Genomic DNA, 19,279 nt, shown 5'->3' on the forward strand with positions numbered 1-19,279 from the left:
GTGCTCAAAGTACCCTTTTAGACCTAAAAGTTAAGAGACACAATCACCCGCAAACACCGGGTTAGCCCGGATACTCTGGATTCTGGGCAGTAGCCCGGAGTCTCCGAGTTAAACTCCAAGACAGGCTCTCAGTTTGGGCTTGAGTGCCCAACCCAAATCTCCGGGTTAGCCTAGATACTCCAGATTTTGGATAGTAGCCCGGAGTCTCAGAGTTAGACTCCGAGCCAGGCTCTCAGTTTGGGCTTGAGTTCCTAACCCGGAGTCTCCGGGTGAACTCAGATACTCTAGGTCAGTACAAAAAGTACTGTAACGGCTAGTTTAGGGGGATGGGTTTAAATACCCCTCTCACCCCCTCCTTCATTTGCCGCTGAACTAACTCGAGACAAACTCATTCATAGCCATTCAATAGTCCCTCCAACTCCTCTAGTACTTTAAATCTTGCTAGATTTTGAGAGTTGAGTTGGGAGACTGAGATTGAGTGCTAGTGGGCTTAAATCCATTTATCGAGCACTTGAGTTCATCGTCAAGTCGTCGATTCACGTTCTTTACTCTTAGAGCTTGGAGCTCCTAAACAGTTAGGTGTTATCGGAGAGCACCCAAGCTTGTGGAGTACTTCGGGAAGTTTATGAAGGTTCTTCTCGTCTCCGCAAGGGAAGATGAACTCTTGACTAGGCCCAAACTCAATCTTCGTGGTCGCTTGGTGAGGATAAGGGTTGAAAGAGACTCGACTCTTTGTGAGCACCTCAAAAGAAACGTAGGGTCGTTTGATCCGAACTTCGGGAAACAAATTCTTGTCTCCTTTACATTCTTGCATGCTTTCCTTGTTCTAGTTGTTTTTTGGGTTTACCTCGATCTACTTGTTTGTGGGGTTGTAATTGCAGGTTGTTAGTTAAAAGAAGCTCTTACATCAATTAGAACATGTGGTAACCTTTATATCCAACTAGACTTGCTTGGTTTTGCTTAGTTTTCAATTTCCTATACAAGCTGGACTATCTGGGTTAGCTTGGAGTCTCCAGACCCCAGAGTCTTCGGATTGAATCGGAGTGTCCGGATTTTGTTAATCTGCTATGAAGTTTTAATTTTCAAGAAATATCTATTCACCCCCTTTAAACGACATCATGTACATTCAATGACAGCAAGTCACTTTGCACAATCTTCTTCGCAATGTCCTACATTCTTTGCATTTGCATTTAGCGTATCTCAAGATTTGTGCAACTGTGAATGCTCACAATTTGGTGGATGCGGAGCTTAAATCAGCAACAAACAATTGCTCAATTCAAATATCAGAATAAACTGCATGTGCAACATGAAACATTAAGTATGATCATGAGCAAGCATACACAGATAGATAAAACAGAAATATCAATTACATCTAGCAAAACAAGAGCAATTTACCTACTGTCTACTATATCTGGCTATGGTGAGTTAGGGACGTGGACTACTATTTATTAAAAAAATTATCTACTGAATACTACGTATAGAAAAAAATTACAAAAAGAGCTGTGCCTAGGCATGCCTCCAGGAAGCTGTCCCTAGGCATGACTTAGGGAGCTGTCTTTGGGCATGCCTCCGGAGAGCTGCCCTTTGCATGCCTCCCGGGAGCTGCCCCTGGGCGCCGCTCTTGGGCACTGCATGATCTCAAGACCGGATTTCCTAAAGACCCAGGGGTCATGAAGACATGTCATCCGAGTTAGGTGGACACCTAGGCGGGCTAGACGGCAATTAGGCACTAGATGGGAGGGGTCGCCTAGTGGCTAGGTTGCCGCCTTTCTGAAACACTACGGTCAGATTTCTGCACAGCCAAGGGGGGTCATCCAGTTGATAGTTCTTCCGTTCTGAAGTGCAGTATCCTAGGTGGCAAACTTGTGTGTATCACCAAGCCTCCAATAATACGCTTCAAGCTGTTCAAACTATCCTTGGGACATAAAACAACACTAGCTCCTCATCATTGGGATAATGATCTTCCCAGGCCACCATATATCTATTCAGAATGCATTCTGAAAGCAGAATCCATGGCTTAGTTTCCACGAACCCCACAGGGTAGCAGAACTAAGTATATTGAAAATAGAAGAATTTTGTTGCACAGCCACAACTACTGAGCTAATGGCTCAAAATCTCAATTTTGGCCTGTCCAGCTACAGTAAACAGCAGCTCCAAGGCCATCCATGGGCAAGCAAAATGCTGCCCCGATTTTGGCTTGGTATGGTCACAATCCAAACAATATCAATTTTGTCCATATTTTGGCATTGCCCGGGTTTTGGCATAGCCAAAATTTGGCTTGGCATACTGATGCCATGATCCAAACAGCCCCGTATTCTCCATTGTTTCTTTGTCTCTTTCCTAGATTATTTCTTTCCCTTGTAAGCAATTTTGGTTTGTAAGCAGTCACCAGAAATGCAATTCTGGTTTGTAAGCAGTCACCAGAAATGTGCACTCTGGGAGGTATATAATGCTCCCACAAAGCAGGAGTGTGCACAGGAAGGATAATTACAAAATTAACAATTGTATACAGAGCCTGAGAGGTATACAAACCAGGGGTAAACTGCCTGTAAACAATAATCTTCATTATGCAAGACAATAGAAGAAGCAATCTGCAAATTTTCTTGCTTGCACATTTTCTAAAAGCAATTTCAGATTGATACCATCCCAAAGTTCAGCTATAGGTTCAGTTTTTTCATTAATTAACAATAACATAAAGGTCCCAAATATTTTGTGCAAAACAAACTAAGATGCATTTTAAATTCCTCAAAGACAATATCCCAAAGAAGAATTGAATTGTTAGCATATTGATCATCTCAGGACTATTGGCTCTAAAGCAGGCTTTAATTAAACCAACCTTAAAGTTCTATAAAATATCCCAGTGAAAACAACTAGATTGAAGAGTAGAAGGGAAAGTAGCTAATGTGGACTGGTGGATCATCAGAGATATGTATCTCCGAATATGACACAAAATATAAAAGATAGCATTTTCTTCAACGTGGGAACATTAGAAAAGAATGCATGGCATTGATCCATCCTTAACATTTAAATAAGAAAAACTGACAACATATGAGGTAGGCAAGGCGCAACAGCTAACCCAGGGAAGCAATGGCAAGCTCAAAAGAAAAACAAGGAGAACAAACAAACAGAAATAATGAAAATAATACAATGAAGGAATTATACTGACTATAATACATGCGTATGATGCAGTTAGCCAGCAATTCTTCAAATAGCATTGCTGGTACTAAATTTCATCTAGCTAGAATGGATTTCTTTCCTTGAAAAGACTAAATTCTTCAGATGCACATGACTAGTAGGCACAGCCAGAAATATTTCTTTGTTGTAACCTAATTATAGAGTAGCAAACAATATCGCATCAGTGTTCATACTTTCATAGACCATTTCATCTATACCCCCACTTGATTGTAAAACTTAGTTCAGTGTTTACATCAATAATCACCTGAAATGTGAGAAATCATACAAAGTAAAATAAGAACTGACTCTCTTCTCTGAACTTGGCCTATCAACTTCTTTTTCAAGAACAGGCTTATCAACTTGATAATTGATGGGGAGAACACCACGACTGTCACTGTATCTGCTTGATAAAGTAGTCTTTACGCAGAGGAACTATGCTTTCAATGAAAGTATGTGTGCTAAACGGAAAGTCAAACTCAGGCCAAGTTATCTTCAGTTCTTCAGAGCTTGAACTTGGATCATAACAGTAGAGGTTCCTAGCCAATAGCTGCACCCAAATTTTCCCATCATGGAAGAGTGTGTGTTTTGGAGTAAAATAACATGAAGGCATCAGCCAAGGTAAGGATAAGTAGTATCTGGGAGTCCAGCTCTGCTTATCATCACCATTGAGCATCAATATGTCCATTGTACGAGGTGGACCTTCAAGTGCACCATCCACAACTAACAAGCATAGTACTCCCTCAAGATCTGTCAAAGAGCAATGCCCTCCATAAGACTTGCGTGGAGGAAGCATCATCACATCAATTTTTTCACTTTCAAGATTCAAACAATTGATACGTGATGAAGCAATGTAGCAGAACTTCGTCAGATAGTACACTATTCCATTCACATGCACCCCTCTATCTGTCGGAGCCCCATGAAAACCACCAACTTGTCTCCAGACTGTATCTCCAATTGTGTATATCTCACAGCGCACCTTGAAAGAATCAATATGAGCTCCTGGATAGAAATGCACAACTTTGTGTTCCTTAATCCCCGGACAAAACCCCAAGCAGTGCCAATTAAAGGATGAGAACTGGCTGCTCCCTGCCGTGTACATTGGCATTGGCAACATTAGAGATTCACCAGTTGTTGGGTTCAGCAGCTCCACGGCTCCGGTACTGTCACCTAGGCACAGCAGGCCATTGCAAGAATTGTGCACGAAGAGGCTCCGAGAAGCCATGGGCCTAGACAGCTGGTACATGGACTCCTTGTCGTCCGCGAGTACCATGGCGAGAGACCTATCATTCACTCGGTCATGCGCAAAGAGCAGCAGCTTCTGCTGGCTGCGACTCATGTGTTCGTGAATAAAGTGCGGATCCGAGAGCACAGACAACCAGGACTTGCACACCAGCCTGCAGGACGCAAGCGTGCGGGCAGGCAGCCTGCGGAATACCTCAGTAAGCGCATCGTCGCAAATGAACCAGCCATTCTCACCCACTGCCCTTGTTTTCTTCCCCTCCATCGATTCCCCGCTAGGCCAGGACAAGTCCACCGAAATTCACAGCTGACAACGCTTGAGCAAGAGCCAACTGCCCCGATTCTTGCATCTACAAAACAATCACAGCATTTCAGAACAAAAAAATCATGATCGCGTAGAACAACAATTGAATTACTCAAGGAACTACACAATTATAAGCATCTCATACCTATCAGTACAGCTACCTCCACCACGCAGGATCGACCCAGTTCTTGAATCCACAAAACAAACAAAGAATTTCAGCAACAACTAAACCAAGAAACGACCAAATCCAACCGATGAAACCCCGCCGCGAGAGGCAAATCTGAATTGCAGCTTCCAAGACCCCGCCTTTGGGACCCCCCGTACCGTACCTGTCAGAACCAACGAAATCAACAAAAAAATTCACACGGTCCCAACGAACCCACATGGTAGGTGAAGGCGACTAGGTGTTGAGTTCTTGGAAAAGAAGAGAAAAGAAGGAACCAACCAACCTACCGGCCGGCCACACCAAAGCAATCAGCCGCCTCCTCGAATCGGGCCTCGGGGAGGTAGAGATTAACGCGGTAGGATACGATGCGGCCGAGCGGGACAGCGCATCGTGCTCACCGATAGGTGGGCGGCGGCGGCGGCGACTTTGCCCTTTTTCTTTCTTTTCCGCGTCCCCGGTCGCGCTCGTCGGTTTTTGTTTTGGGAAGGAGGGGGACGGGTGTCGATATGACACGAATCTCGAGGCGTTAGGGTCGCCGTCGCTGTCGCGATCATGGTTGATGGCGATGTAAGCTGTTTGCCTGACCATGGCCCCATCGGACCTTTTTCCTCGTAAAATGTGCAGGAGTCGGAGCATTTTCTGTTGATCAGAAGCGTTGCCAAATCCAGTCAACTCAGATAGAGCACAATGTTTTCTACTATAAATAAGATTTCAAATCTAGAAAATATATTTTCAGGTAATCTCTCCTACTTAAAAAAGGAACAAGGTGTGATCCGTCCACCATCGAATATTCCTTCGCCTCCCATCGCGATTCCTCTGCTAAGCATCGCCTCCGGTCGCTGTTCTGGACGGCTGTGCCCTCGATCCCTGATTCCCCGCCATGCCCGCGTTGTTCGTTCCCTGATTCCCCGCCCGTGCTTGCGCCCCCACCCGCCGCCTTCTCCGCGCCCCCACCCCCTCCCCGGGCAAACCGTCTTGGGCCCATGGATATTTCCCCGCCGCCACCACCGCCGAAACAACCGCACAGCACAGCGCCCCAACCGCAACCGCCAGCTCCGCTCGCCATCTTCTCCTCTGCCCTCCCTCACCAGATCCGGCTTCCTCGAGGTCGGGGGCGGTCCAGTGGACGCCACCGCCGCCTCCTCTTCCACCACCACCAACCCCGACGACCCTCACAGCTCGCCTGGATGACGACGGCGGCCACAACGTCCGTGACGGCAGCGGCCCCCTTCACTCTCCTGGCGGGCGCGGACCTGGGCCTCCGCAGCTGCGGCTGCCTCCCCACCGCTGTGCGGTTCCAGCGCTGGGCGCTCACCACCACTGCGCTCCTCAGGGATGTCGAGCTCCGTCCCAAGGAGCAGGGCCAGCCCGAGACGATCGACTACCGCGTGTTCCGCCATCCATTCGCCCCCAATCCTTCATCCCTAGCGGCCGGGCACAGGAGGGAGTTCAGAGCCCAGGGGCTACAGTGGAATGTCGGAACAAGCGCGGCCTATGGGCACAACAGGTACGGGCCGATGGCTCATAGAGATCTGCATGGAGGTGCGATTTCTCTGGCTGAGCTCATCACGGGTGTTTTTGTGAGCGCACCGCGGCGGGGTGTGGTGCAGGGATGGAGAGATCTTCGTGTCGGTGGAGCCGGCGACGCCGAGGCAGCTGCGGGGAGGGGACGTCACGGTGGTGACGGTGATGGCGAGGGACTTGCCGGGGCAGAGGCAGCAGCTTAGCCCCAGGCTGCTCGACCTCCACGCATTCAACACCGAGCTAATCCCCGATGTGAGACTAATCAGCTTTATCTTTTATTTTTTTAGTTGCTATTTCTGTTTTGGTGTTCTCGTGTGGCTGGGGTTTAATCATATTGTTTGAGAAAGTTGTCGATGTGGTGGATCTGACATTCTGAATGTGAATGGAGGGTCATGGGATCGTGGAACTATCGCTTTTATTTAGTTTTTGAATTGATCAGCGATTTGGAAAGCGAATACAGTGTTCTGGTCTTCTTTTAGGCGTACTATTTTTCATGTGCAGATGCTAGAATGTTAAACAAATATATTTTTTGGTAGAATCGTGATTGGATGTTGAGATGCGGCACCACATCAGTATGTTGATTGTAGCTGTTGAATTGTTAAAAGTTAATTTGGTTCATTAGTTCAGACGATGCTATGCATTTTTTTTTTTTTGGTGAGGAGATGATGCTATGTATTTAGTCATGTAACGATTTGATTTTAATCCTAACCTCTGCCCTGGCAATGTGGTATTGCAAAAAAGGATATCTACTCATTTCCACATTGACAGTTCTATAATAACTTGAGCTAAAGTTCATATTTTATCTATACAGTTTCAAGTACTAGGGATGTATGATGGTGCCCAAAAGTTTGGCTATGGAGGAGGTTTTGATGATTCAGATCTGAGCTTCGCGGCAAATAACCAGATGAGCAAGTCCACCGTTTTCGCTGAAAGTAAACTACCTGAAGACCTTCCCTGAGAAAGTGAAGGCAGCGCCTGTTGCTAAAATCAAAGTGGTGGTATGTTCCTTTATTTTTGCTCCACAATTGGTGATAAATATTCCTTATTGGCTTAGCGGAAACTACCGTAACCTTTCCAGTCTAATAGTTTTCATTGGATATGTCAAATGCAGGTGCGCAAAAGACCACTTAACAAAAAAGAAATATCAAAGAAAGAAGAAGATATCATAGACATTGAATAAAGATCAAACTCTCTGACTGTCCATGAGACTAAACTTAAGGTTTGTTTGTTTCTTCTATTTGTAGTATTTATGGCCAATGTTCCTGAGAATACTAAGCTTCTGACAGTTTTCACTCAATGCTCAATATCTAGCACATCATTCCGCAGGTCGAACTTACTGAATATGTTGAAAAGCATGAGCTTGTATCTGATACTGTGTTAGACGAAGATGTTCCAAATGATGAGGTAGGTATAAATTGCATACCCTTTTCATTAATGTTTTTTAAGTATTGTAAATTCATTCTCAGTCACCTGTCTTCATCCAATTTATAGGTTTATCGTGAAACAATAGAACATGTGGTTCTTGCAATTTTTAATCGAACAAAGGCAGCTTGTTTTGTTTATGGACAAACTGGTATACATCCGATCTTCTCTAGATACATTGTATATCTGCAGCATACTTGATATCATTTCAACTAATATTCTCACTCAGGTAGTGGAAAGACGTACACCATGCGGCCCCTTCCTCTTAAGGCCTCCCAAGATATCCTGAGATTAATGCATCATACATACTGCAACCAAGGATTTCAGTTATTTGTTAGCTTCTTTGAGATATATGGTGGTAAATTATTTGACCATCTCAATGATAAGAGGTGAGTTACCCTAAAATATGTGATTTTCAGGATTAGTGTATATCAGTGAGGCTGCTATTTCTCACATTCTGAATGTGCATTGCTTCATGCAGTAAACATTGCATGAGAGAGGATGGAAAACAAAAGGTTTGCATTGTTGGTTTACTAGAGTATAGAGTGTCTGATGTTGAAACTATCAAGGAGTTGATTGAAAAAGGCAGTGCCACCAGAAGTACTGGTACAACTGGTGCAAATGAAGAGTCCTCAAGGTCTCATACCATTCTTCAGCTTGTTATTAAAAGACGTGTTGATGGCAATGACTCCAAACCACCTAGACTGGTCGGCAAGTTGTCATTTATTGACCTTGCTGGCAGCGAGAGTGGTGCTGATACAACCGACAAAAATAAGCAAACAAGGTCACTTTCGCAATTTTCGTTCTCTGAATGGAACTCTCCAACTGAACTGCTTTTACCTTTGAAAATATCCAAGTCCTTTAACCAGATACTTGTGAATTTAGTAGAGACCATCCTGTTTTCATTTTTCCCAATTTGGTCTTGAAATTACACGGTCCAGAGTTCTTTAACCTCGTGCTTGTGAATAGTTATTTTTTTGAAATATTTGTTTCAGGCAGTACTGTTTTCTATGTTAGCATAATATTTTTGATCACATAATTCGTATAGATTTATTGCATCCAAAGGTGGTAAAAGGAATCAGTGGTCAATTTTGATTCATCTGACAGCACATTGCTTTGTTTCAAAAACAAATTTTGGTACTCACAGTGATAGTGTTCAACCTTTAATCATAAACCATTGTTTAGAAGGTAATGACATTTAATATAAAGATTCTGTAGTTTTCCTCGAACTAGAATTTTAGTGTGGAGATTGTTGTTTCAACACTTCTCTTGATCCCAAAACTTAATTCTCATGTGTTACAGGAGCTAAAATATCACCTTGATTGATCAATACACGTAGCGTCATCATCGCTATGACTTTCCTTCTTCATCACAAAGCCGTCAAGGTAACAATTCCCTAAATATGTACCTCTATCTTAGTTTGTTAACCAACATTCACAAAACATCATATATAATAGTAGTTGCTCCTCTAGAGATAGAGTATTATGTTTAAACATTCAGTTATGGATATGGCTTGGTCAGTCCTCTACTTTTGCATAACAGTGTTCGTATCGGCACCTAAATTTGTCAAGCTCTATATCAGATACACGGTTCAGAAGTTCTACGAATTTTTGCCTCCCGTTGCAACGCACGGGCAAAATACTAGTAGTATATCAAAAATAAGGGAAAAGATAGGTGTGGACGAGCGATCCAACCCCCGTTTCTTCCTCTGACGAGCATTTTCCGGTTGCCATCATCCACCTCCGGAGGTCCTGGCACTGCAATTATATTTCGACTTGTAACCAAATTAGTGCATTTTCCAAAGTGAAATTTTTATACGATCAAATGTTTATGATGAGAGAAAACAATAGACCCGATGAATAAGATTACTTCGAGATTCATACATTGCCATTATTGTATCAAACTTCGATGACCTTTAGAGCAACTTCAACCGAGTTGATATTTCTACCTCCCTATTTCTCTTAGTAGAGAGTTTCCTATTCATATTCCTCCCTCTATTACTCAGCGTGCTTCAACCGATATTCTAAATTTACCTCCCTATATACCAATCAGCTCTATTTTATTATTATATTATAACTAACTAGTAATCATTTATTTTAAATAATGTTACTTCGAACGGCTATATTTTGAATGAGTAGTTTTGCAACGGTTATTTTTTCAACGGCTAATTTTCCAACGGCTACATTCCAACGGCTAGTTTTCCAACTGTTATACTCTAACGACTAGTGTTTCACCCCTATATATGCATGTCAATTCACCTGGTTGCTACACCAAATCATAGCCTTTCTTTCTTCCTTGTCACCCTAAAATGAGTCATCGACCTCTCTTAGATTCGTCGTCGTCGTCGGACGATGACGACGACGAACTCATTCTTGCTACACTGCACCAAGCGCGTACACAATATTAGCTTATGAATGCTCCACGACTTGGCAGTTCTGTACTTGGACGTCAGTACATTCACCGCAGCAGAGAAGCAGGGCATTGGATGTTGTACAACAACTATTTTTCGGATGCTCTTACCTATGGCCCAACTTTCTTTATATGCATATTTGCAGTTAATCTATTTTTTATTTGTTTTCTTTGTTAATTCATACTCTTTCTTCATGCAGGTTTATTCATGATTCTTTCTTCACTCAGGTTTAGAATTGGTCGTTCTCTATTTATTCGCATTGTTCAAGCTATCGAGCAACATGATGATTATTTTGTGCAAAAAAGAGGTAGAAGTGGGTGCCTTGGGTTATCTGCTTTGCAGAAGATTACTGTAACATTCATCATGATAGCTTATGGAGTACCAGCAGACCATACGGATCAATATGTTCGTATTGGTGAAAGTACTATTATAAAGAGTCTGAGAAGATTTGTTAGAGCTATTGTTGAAGTCTTCGGAGATGAGTACCTGAGATCTCTAAATGAGAATGACACACCTAGATTATTTGCAATTGGAGAGCAAAGCGGTTTTCCCGAAATGCTTAACAACATAGATTGTATGCATTGGAAGTGAAAAAACTGCCCTGCAGCATGGCAAGATCAGTATATCGGCTATGTGCACAAGCCCACAATCATTCTAGAAGCTATTGCTTCTAAAGATCTTTGAATTTGGCATGCTTTTTTTGGTACGCGTGTAATATGTGTTGTCTTAATAAAGCATAACACATGTAATATGTATTGTTTTAATAAAGCATAATTCATTTAACAACATGTTCATACAAGAGAACACAAAAGGAAGTCCACACATATTAAATCATCTCAACCCGACACTGTAATAAACCATTGAGTAATGATCTCATCTTGCATTCTCATATAGTATTGTTGTTGTCGCTCACTCATACCACTAATTATATTCATCATTTTATCATCTTCGATCCTCTGTCTTAACTCTAGATCTCTTTTCTTCAATTCGAGCTTTTTCTTCTCTAATGCAATTCTCTCATTATTGTGTTCTTTTTTTTCTTAATCTCTTTCAAGGCTTCGGCCTCTTTCTTCTTGACCCATATATTTTTCAATGCTTCTATGTAAAGGTTCTCTTCTGGAGAAACCGAATTTTTACTTCGACATTGTTTCTTTCTCCTTCTTCTTACCATCTAGCCTTTCATCGTCGGGCTCTGAAGTAAGACCCCCCCCCCTCTTCATCATGATGACTTATATTGCTTCTAGGAGTAGACAATCTTGAACTTGCATTGGCGGATATCTTATGTCTCTTTTGAGATCATCTATCCTTCCACTTTTACTAGTGCTGCAAAATATTCCAATAATGCAACAAACCGAACGATCTGCCATACTTGTCTTTTGCCTTGTACAAATTCACATGCCTAAAGTACTTGCACAAGTGAATATGTGTTGTCAAACATACTAGCAACATATATGGTTACAACCAAACTAAAGAAGAAATATTTATACCTTATCTTGCTCGGACACCCCACTTTGCCTCCTATTTTGAATCTGAGCATATCATCCACAAAATCTGTTAACATTGTCTAGTATGGTGGACCAACGGTGCATGATAGAGTTGGAAGAACGATCTGATTCAAAGTCCTTATGCTCATGTAAGCACTCATGAATTCTTTCTCAATATGTACTGCGAAATTGTTCATTGCCGTGAATGGTATCCATGCCGACACCAAAACAACGTCCTCCTTTTCACTGAAATTTTTTGTTCTCTTCTTGCTTGGTTTCATAGGTGGTGTAGCTTCCACAACTTGCACTTTCTCATCTCCTTGTTCCTCGGATGGACTTGCAAATTGGCTGTCACTCCAAAATTGGTAGCCACTAACATTTTGGCCACTCAACAGCTGCATATAGCTATCCATTCCTATATTGCAAAATCATATACCATTGATCAATACTCATGCAATGGAGAAACAAAAATGAGACCACAACATCACAGAGACAAAGCACAAGTAACAAAACCACCTAGCCTCTGTACCCAAGCATCACATGAAGCATATGAGCATCACAGGAAGCATCACAGAGATAAAGCACAAGCGCAGTACCAGAGCAATCTCTCTACTGGCCTTCCCTCCCCAAGAAGCAGCAACCACCTCCCCAAATTCATAGCTCCTCACCACAAACCGGCTGCCACCTCGCACTGCTCCCGCCCCAGCCTCTCATCCCCTATTGTGGCGTAGCTCCACGCGCGGCAGGCTGGCAAGGGCAGCCAGGCGAGCGAGGGCACGCGGCAGGCGGGCGGGCCAGGAGAAGGGCGCACAGCAGGCGAGGGCAGCGATTGTAGGCGGGCGACAGCGATAGGGTAGCATCGAGCAGATCTACCAAACGAGCAATGGCGGCAAAGCAGCAAGGTGAACCATGGCGCCACCAAGCTACGACGGCCTCCCTCTCCGGTAACTCTCTCTCTCACATAGATCCGGCTAACTCAAGTACCTACAACCTCAAATCAACCTAGAAAGAGGAAGATGAAATGCACCTGCAGTGGCAGGAAGGGTTGACTTCTTGGCGATCGTTGATCAATGGCGAGAGGGAGACCTTCGCTAGATATGGCACAAGGCAAAGCCGAGATGGCAAGGTGCTAAAAGTAGCGATAGAAGTAGCGAATCGGCTAGAGGTGATTTTTTTTGTTTCTTCGCTAAATAATAGGGTAGGGAGGCAAATAGTAACTCAGTTGGAGTTGCTCTTAGGGAGAGGAAGAGGTGTATCAGCGGATCTTGCGGATGGAGAAGAAGAAAGAAAGGAGGTGGTGTGGTGTAATAGAGTAAGAAGAGAGATGGAGACATCGGCTGTGGAGAAACGAGGTAGATTTATGTGCTATTAGGGTTTGACAAATGTAAGAGATGAGACGAGAGCAGAGGAACCGTTGGATGCTAATTTGATGCACAGAAATTGCTTTTTTTTTTTGTCTGAATAAATGTTCGAATGATCATTAGCTGCTCCCTTTCCGGGTTATTTAACTAAATGCACTCATTATGATTGGCAATTTATTATTTGTCATGGTCTAGTGTCAGTGAGACAGGTGGCATGCCAACCTAAACGATCGAACGCCAAATTACAGCTCAGGGTACCAACCGGTAAATCAGAAGGGAAAGAAAAAAGAAAAACAAAACACAAAGAGAAGTTAGGTGTGATTCTGTAATAGGGTCGCCATAGCACTAGGAACAAAGAATTTGTACCGCTACATAGCATAGAAGTGGTTTTCTGGGAATTTTCTCCCAGATTGAGCATTCAAAACTGCAGCGGCAGATCACCCTTACTGAGAAGGTAAATGCAGGTCTATACACTCTTTCACTGCTGAGCCTCTGGCTCTTTCTTCTCCAGGTACCTGACAGAAGTTGCGCTTTGTATTAACTTCAGTATCGTCAATTGCGTTTCATAATCGTATTTGTCCAATATGGCCCAAGGGACATGCAAATCCATCATCATACAGGAATGTTCAATTAAACAATTTTCTACGATGGCAGAAGAGAAAACTAATTAAGTGCAGTAAGCTTACCCCTGGGACCTAGCCCACCGAGATAACTGGTAGAGCTGGACTGATTCATTGGAAGCATGGCATGCCAGAAGCAAGTAGTTCCGTGGTTGCACCATCCATGCAAACCTCATAAACAGTCCTGAATACACGCACATGGCTGCAGTAAATGGAACAATTTGATTAGTATACATCGAGTAGATAGTGCTGCAACTAAAAGATTTCAAAGGATTTTACTTTTATCTACCTGCTGTCATATTGCCAGATATCATTTCAGGAGGTTTGTTCATGTCAACCAAACCCTGGGAGCGCAATTAATATAGGTTATCAGAGGGCAATATTGCTGAATAGTGAACATCATTGGATGACAGACGGTACCCAGAAAAGAAGAAAAACTTCAGAGAGGTTAAACATATTTAACTCAGACAGGGTACCGATGATGCTGAACAATAAATAGGTACTGGCACAAATGGCTTGATATGGCGACAAGAGTTAGGAGAGTTGTGGATGCCATAACAAAGGGAAAACTACATATCATCTCCTGAACTTTAGCCTGATCTTCAAATTTCACCCTGAACTATAAAAACAAATATATTTCATCCTGAACTTTACAATACCATGAACTATAAAACCAGATATATTTCACCCTGAACTTTATAATACCACTCAAATTTCACCATAAACTATGAAACCAGATATATTTCACCCTGAACTTTACAATACCACTCAAATAACACCCTAACCAGATTTGAAGGGTGGTTTTGCCTATGTGTCAAGTCTGCATTGGCGGTTAAGCCATGTTTAAGAGTGTGTTTGGTTGCCCGAATCTCTTCCAGTCTAGCTTGGTAGATGTGTATAATCAAAAAAAGAAATGTGTTTAGCTACTCGCATCCACTGTTCCAGTCTAACCCAACGGATGCAAATATCCAATCTCGTCCTAGCTCGAGAGTGAAGCTTCACTCCGCAGCCTGGCCCGACGGATATAGGCTTTGCATCTATTCATACAGGCGGGTCCACTTGTCAGTGTCACAAATTTATCTTCATTTAACTAACCAATCACAATATCAACTCTTACATCCGCTTATGCGGCCTCAGATTCAGTCAACCAAACATAAAATCAGCTTAACATGTTCAGACAAATATAGCCAACCAAACAATCTTCTTTTCAACAATTCACTCAGCCTGCTTATACGATGCATCCCTACAAAACTTCATCTAGAAAACCAAACACACACTAACATTCACTGTTCGTCTGCTCGACGATTTCTTAAGATCACTGAGTTTCTGATTCATCAATTAATATCTTTTTTAAAAAAAAAGAAATGATCGATTAATATCTACATAATGTTTCCCGATAGACGAACAGTGAATGTCACGGTGTGTTTGGTTTTCCGGACATATCACTTAATCTTATTTTTATTCTTCTTTTTTCTAAGTGATTTTGCTATGTATTGACTCGGTCATGTTGCTTCATTGTCATTCGATGTCTAGCTGAGCTAGCACGTGTTGCCACCAGGGTCTGTGCTACCACGTCTCCAGAAGGTGGACGATGAATTGACCAAATCAACCATGTCAGCATACCCTTGAGGCAAAAACATTCATGCATACCCACCACATAGGCAAAACCACCCTCCAAAACTGGCTATGATGTTATTTGAGTAGTATTGTAAAGTTCGAGGTGAAATATATCTGGGTTCATAGTTTAAGGTGATATTTGAGTGGTATTGTAAAGTTTAAGATGAAATATATCTGATTTCATAGTTCATGATGAAATTTGAGTGGCATTGTAAAGCTCAAAGTGAAACATATCTGATTTCATAGTTCAGGGTGAAATTTGGAGATCAGACCAAAGTTTAGGGGGTGATCTGTAGTTTTCCTCCATAACAAATAAAGGCATGGATATGATTCATAGACATGCTGGTATGCAAGACATTGTCAGCTCTGAGCTCTCTATTACAAATTTATTGCAAGCAAAGGTATTTAGTACTGACATGCAACAAAATTTTGGATAACTTTGAATAGAGTGCTCCCATCATTATTTTCCTTCCAAAAATATTATGCAGAAAATTTTGATTGGCCTCACATTTACTGTGTACACAGTTACTAGCTAGGCCTAAAAGGTCAAATGATCAAGCTACAAATGTGCCTAAGATGTGTTCAATCCTTTTTCCTTTTATTGAGTAAAGTAACTCCAAACAACATTGTATTTCTTCTACATAGGTGAGGAGCATTGGAATCATGTCTCAGGGCCTATTTGTTTGGACTTCTGGAAGCTGTTGCTTCTCCAGAAGCCTGTTGCTGGTAGAAGTCAGCAAAAGATTGCTCTGGCTTCTGTGGTTTCTATAGTAGTAAAGACTGTTTTTGCTTCTCAGAAACCTCAAGCAGAAGCAGTCTGTTTGTTTGGGCTTCTACTTTCCAAACAAACAGTCCCTCAATGTACTCCCAACAAGCCATACCGCGCATAGTTTTTCTAACAGAATGAGCATAATTCAGTGCCATATACTTCACCTAGTTGTACCCTTAGAGAGGTAGAGCCGTAGAGGATACACAGATCATCAACAATTAATCTAGAGTTTTGCAAAATGAAAACTAAAGCATTTGTTTGACCCCACATACATTGTACGCATACAGTGACTAGCCATGTCAAAAAGGACAGAAACCGGCAGGCAAACACTGTGTCTGAGAAATGTTCGATAAACATATACTTTTTATTGAGTAAAAAAAACTCTAAAGAGAATTCTGACAAACAGTTAGGTAGTGTTTGGTTCACCGAACCTGGGCTGGATGGGATCATCCCATCCAGCTTTTTTGGTCGATCCGGTATTTGGTTCACCGACAGAGCCATCCAAGTCAGGAGAATATTCGAATAGATCCCAAATGAGCCGATCCCAAAAAAAAGACCGGATGATTCCATCCACGTTCGTCTGCCGAGCGAACACTCATTGTAGGTGCGTGTGATTTTATGTTTTTTATTTAACTCTCAATTTTATTTGGGAGTACAAGAGTGGTCTAAAAAATCTAAACATTTTCATAGGCAAACTAGAGCTCATTTGCAACCTATTTTAATTGGTTTGATAAAAACCTGAGACAATATTTAATTAAAATTCTCTATATAAGCCTACTTTATAACTTCTAAGAATTTTTATTGCCTCAAATAAATTCCCAAAAATATGAAAAAATTTACTAATGTTCTTCTCATGTGATTTACTAACTTATAACTAACTCAACTCATCTAATCTCATCCCACCAACCAAACAGAAAACTAGCTCATCCTATCTATCCAACCAAACAGGAAATTAAATCATCTCATCCTGAAAAACAGAGATGGTCCTATCACATCCAACCTCGTCCTCCAATCAAACGCACCCTTAGTCTTGGTGCCATAGTCCATTGTGCCGTGTAATTACTACATGAAGACCATATGTAATTCTGCTCTATTTAGAATAAGCACAACCCCTAGACTGCTAATGTCATATCTACAAAGTGGTGTTTGTGAAGGCTACACAGATCACTGACAAGCTATTCTTTTTTTCGAATACGGGGATACCCCTTTTCCATTATGAAATAACGGAATCAGATCCTTTTTTAGTTACAACCGAGTCTGAGAGTACCCTGGGAACGAAGTAATGCAAAAGTAACCAGAAAGAAACGAGGCAGCTGACAAGCTATTCTAAAGTTCAGCACGATGATTCTATCACCGCTCATGTAAAATGATCACCAGTGAAAATATACTTCACACTGGAATAAGTACCAGATATTTTTGCAGTGAAACACATCATTTTACTAATAACAAGTTCTCCAAATACAATGCATTTTTCTCCCAGCAAGCAGTAACCACATAATAATATCAGAAACACTTACGAAGAATTAGTTCTTTCCATTGAATGCTGCTATAGTTAAAAAGAGAAGACATTGTGCCGCGATTGATTTAATTACAAAGTACATTTTTGCAGTGACCTGATATACTTTGTTTGGTATAAGCACATGACCTATTGGATGGTTCTGATAAAATAAAATTGCACAGTTTTAGGACCCATCTTTGTTTAAGAAATGGAGCACTCTCCTACCTCTCAAGTCTGAGTAACTAACAGCAACATGTTTTTTTAAGAACAAAATTAACAAAAATAATCATATTTATAAATATAAACAGTCCTATATAGTCACATGTTCTGCGACGTGGATGGTATCAAAATCAGCAGTTTCAGGCTATAGCAAATTAGAGGTTTGAAATGGCATTTAACAACCAGAAATGAAAATACTGGCATTTATCATTAAATTTCTTTTAAGTAACAAGGAGAAAATCATCCATTAAAATTCCTTAGTTTGGATAAACTACAGGAAGAGAAGAAACAATGTTCGTAATACGATGGTAACGGAACAAAGATGCAAAGTGAGATATGATTGTGGCATACCGCAAGGACAAAACCCCAGTTTGCAACGGGACCCCAGAAGTGAGTGGTCTTGGGGCCGACGGGGCTGTTCAGGAAAGCCTTGAGCGCCGTCGACATGGCGAATATCTCCAGAGATTCACCGCAACCTGGTCACGTCACGCCACATAGCCACCAAATCATCATTGTTAAAAATTAACTAGAAAATACAAAACAAATACAGGGTCTTCAAAAGAACAAAATCAGAAACAAGACAACTATCTTCCCCTACACCCCAATCACCAAGGCCAAGGGGAAAGCCATAAGCAAGAAATCGAGGCGCTGGCTTTATCGGAACCTAACCTGTGCCAAGATCGAGTGAAGCTTAACTAATCCACGAATAACCCTAATCAACCAACCCGTTCCCAAGAGTCCGGCAAGATCCAACCAACGAGGTCCATACACAAAGGAATGGTCACTCACGCAGGGAGATTGCGGCCAGCGGTGGAGTGCGAGGGGTAGCTCGTCGCTGGTCGTCGTCGACTTCGGCCGGCGGCGAGGGGTTGACGAAGACTGGGAAGAGAGGGGAATAAGGAGCGGGTGGGGACTATTCCGGGGAAGAAATGGGCTTGGGCTGGGCTCGCGAGTTTTTTTAGCCCCTGGGCTTGCAAGTTTGGATTGCTAAGTATTAGGAACAGTACACCTCTCTCTCCCAACTTTTATCCTAGTCTGATTTTTCTCTATCTCACTCTCAATCGCAAAACTAGATATTCGAGCTCCATCAACTATTGAAATAGGATTTTTTTTCTCTCCCTTGGGTGGTTTCGACCCGATTTTATCTGAGTTGGACACACGTCAGCCTATCACGGTTACAACTTTCCTTTTTATTTTATTTCTTTCTTTTCCTCTACTTTCCTCTTCTATTCCTCTTCCTCTTTGTCTGTGAGTGCATGTATTCCCCATCTTGCTCTAGATCCGCACAAAAAGTAGCCACGGTCTTTCTTGAGAGCACTCCGCACAGATCTAGAGGGCAGCTTGGACATGTTTAGCCAGAGCGCCCGTCAATCGTTTTCGCTGGTAGCGAGGCGCACTAGCCCAGCACATGGCGATAGATTCCGCGGATAGCGGGAGGTAGCCGATGTAGCCCAGAAAGAGCATCAATAGGG

The 19,279-nt window shown here is 42.3% G+C and overlaps 2 protein-coding genes and 1 pseudogene across 6 annotated transcripts; 1 reads left to right on the plus strand and 2 right to left on the minus strand.

Moving 5' to 3' along the window:
• Window positions 1–3,311: 3,311 nt before the first annotated feature.
• On the minus strand, window positions 3,312–5,336 carry LOC133897749 (putative F-box protein At5g52610). Of its 3 annotated transcripts, none has more exons than XM_062338567.1 (3): window positions 5,171–5,336; window positions 4,863–5,046; window positions 3,312–4,763 (listed from the first exon to the last, which is right to left on the minus strand). In XM_062338567.1, exon 3 carries the CDS (start codon window positions 4,676–4,678, stop codon window positions 3,566–3,568), a length of 1,113 nt encoding a protein of 370 aa, XP_062194551.1. In that variant the 5' UTR covers window positions 4,679–4,763; window positions 4,863–5,046; window positions 5,171–5,336; the 3' UTR covers window positions 3,312–3,565. The 3 variants fall into 3 exon arrangements, with proteins under 3 accessions (XP_062194551.1, XP_062194552.1, XP_062194553.1); XM_062338568.1 differs by having other exon boundaries at window positions 5,167–5,336; XM_062338569.1 differs by having other exon boundaries at window positions 5,163–5,336.
• Window positions 5,337–5,866: 530 nt separating this feature from the next.
• On the plus strand, window positions 5,867–9,470 carry LOC133896933 (kinesin-like protein KIN-13B; annotated as a pseudogene).
• A 3,911-nt stretch (window positions 9,471–13,381) lies between these two features.
• Window positions 13,382–18,771, minus strand: LOC133897812 (mitochondrial pyruvate carrier 1). Of its 3 annotated transcripts, none has more exons than XM_062338642.1 (5): window positions 18,597–18,771; window positions 18,159–18,283; window positions 13,994–14,048; window positions 13,771–13,906; window positions 13,382–13,625 (listed from the first exon to the last, which is right to left on the minus strand). In XM_062338642.1, the coding sequence occupies exons 2-5, from the start codon at window positions 18,252–18,254 to the stop codon at window positions 13,622–13,624; spliced, it is 291 nt and encodes a 96-aa protein (XP_062194626.1). In that variant the 5' UTR covers window positions 18,255–18,283; window positions 18,597–18,771; the 3' UTR covers window positions 13,382–13,621. The 3 variants fall into 3 exon arrangements, with proteins under 3 accessions (XP_062194626.1, XP_062194624.1, XP_062194625.1); XM_062338640.1 differs by having other exon boundaries at window positions 13,382–13,599; window positions 18,597–18,765; XM_062338641.1 differs by lacking the exon at window positions 18,597–18,771 and adding an exon at window positions 18,477–18,561 and having other exon boundaries at window positions 13,382–13,599.
• Window positions 18,772–19,279: the final 508 nt, after the last annotated feature.

Source organism: Phragmites australis, chromosome 17 (assembly GCF_958298935.1).
Source record: "Phragmites australis chromosome 17, lpPhrAust1.1, whole genome shotgun sequence".
NCBI lineage: Eukaryota > Viridiplantae > Streptophyta > Magnoliopsida > Poales > Poaceae > Phragmites > Phragmites australis.

Excerpts from the sequence above, each read along its gene's own strand:
- LOC133897749 (XM_062338567.1), bottom strand. The coding sequence starts at position 4,678 with ATGGAGGGGAAGAAAACAAGGGCAGTGGGTGAGAATGGCTGGTTCATT.
- LOC133897812 (XM_062338640.1), bottom strand. The coding sequence starts at position 18,254 with ATGTCGACGGCGCTCAAGGCTTTCCTGAACAGCCCCGTCGGCCCCAAG. Across the intron at positions 14,049-18,158 it reads ACTGGGGTTTTGTCCTTGCG|GGTTTGGTTGACATGAACAA; the intron begins GTATGCCACAAT and ends TTGCGCTCCCAG. Across the intron at positions 13,907-13,993 it reads ATCTGGCAATATGACAGCAG|CCATGTGCGTGTATTCAGGA; the intron begins GTAGATAAAAGT and ends CATTTACTGCAG.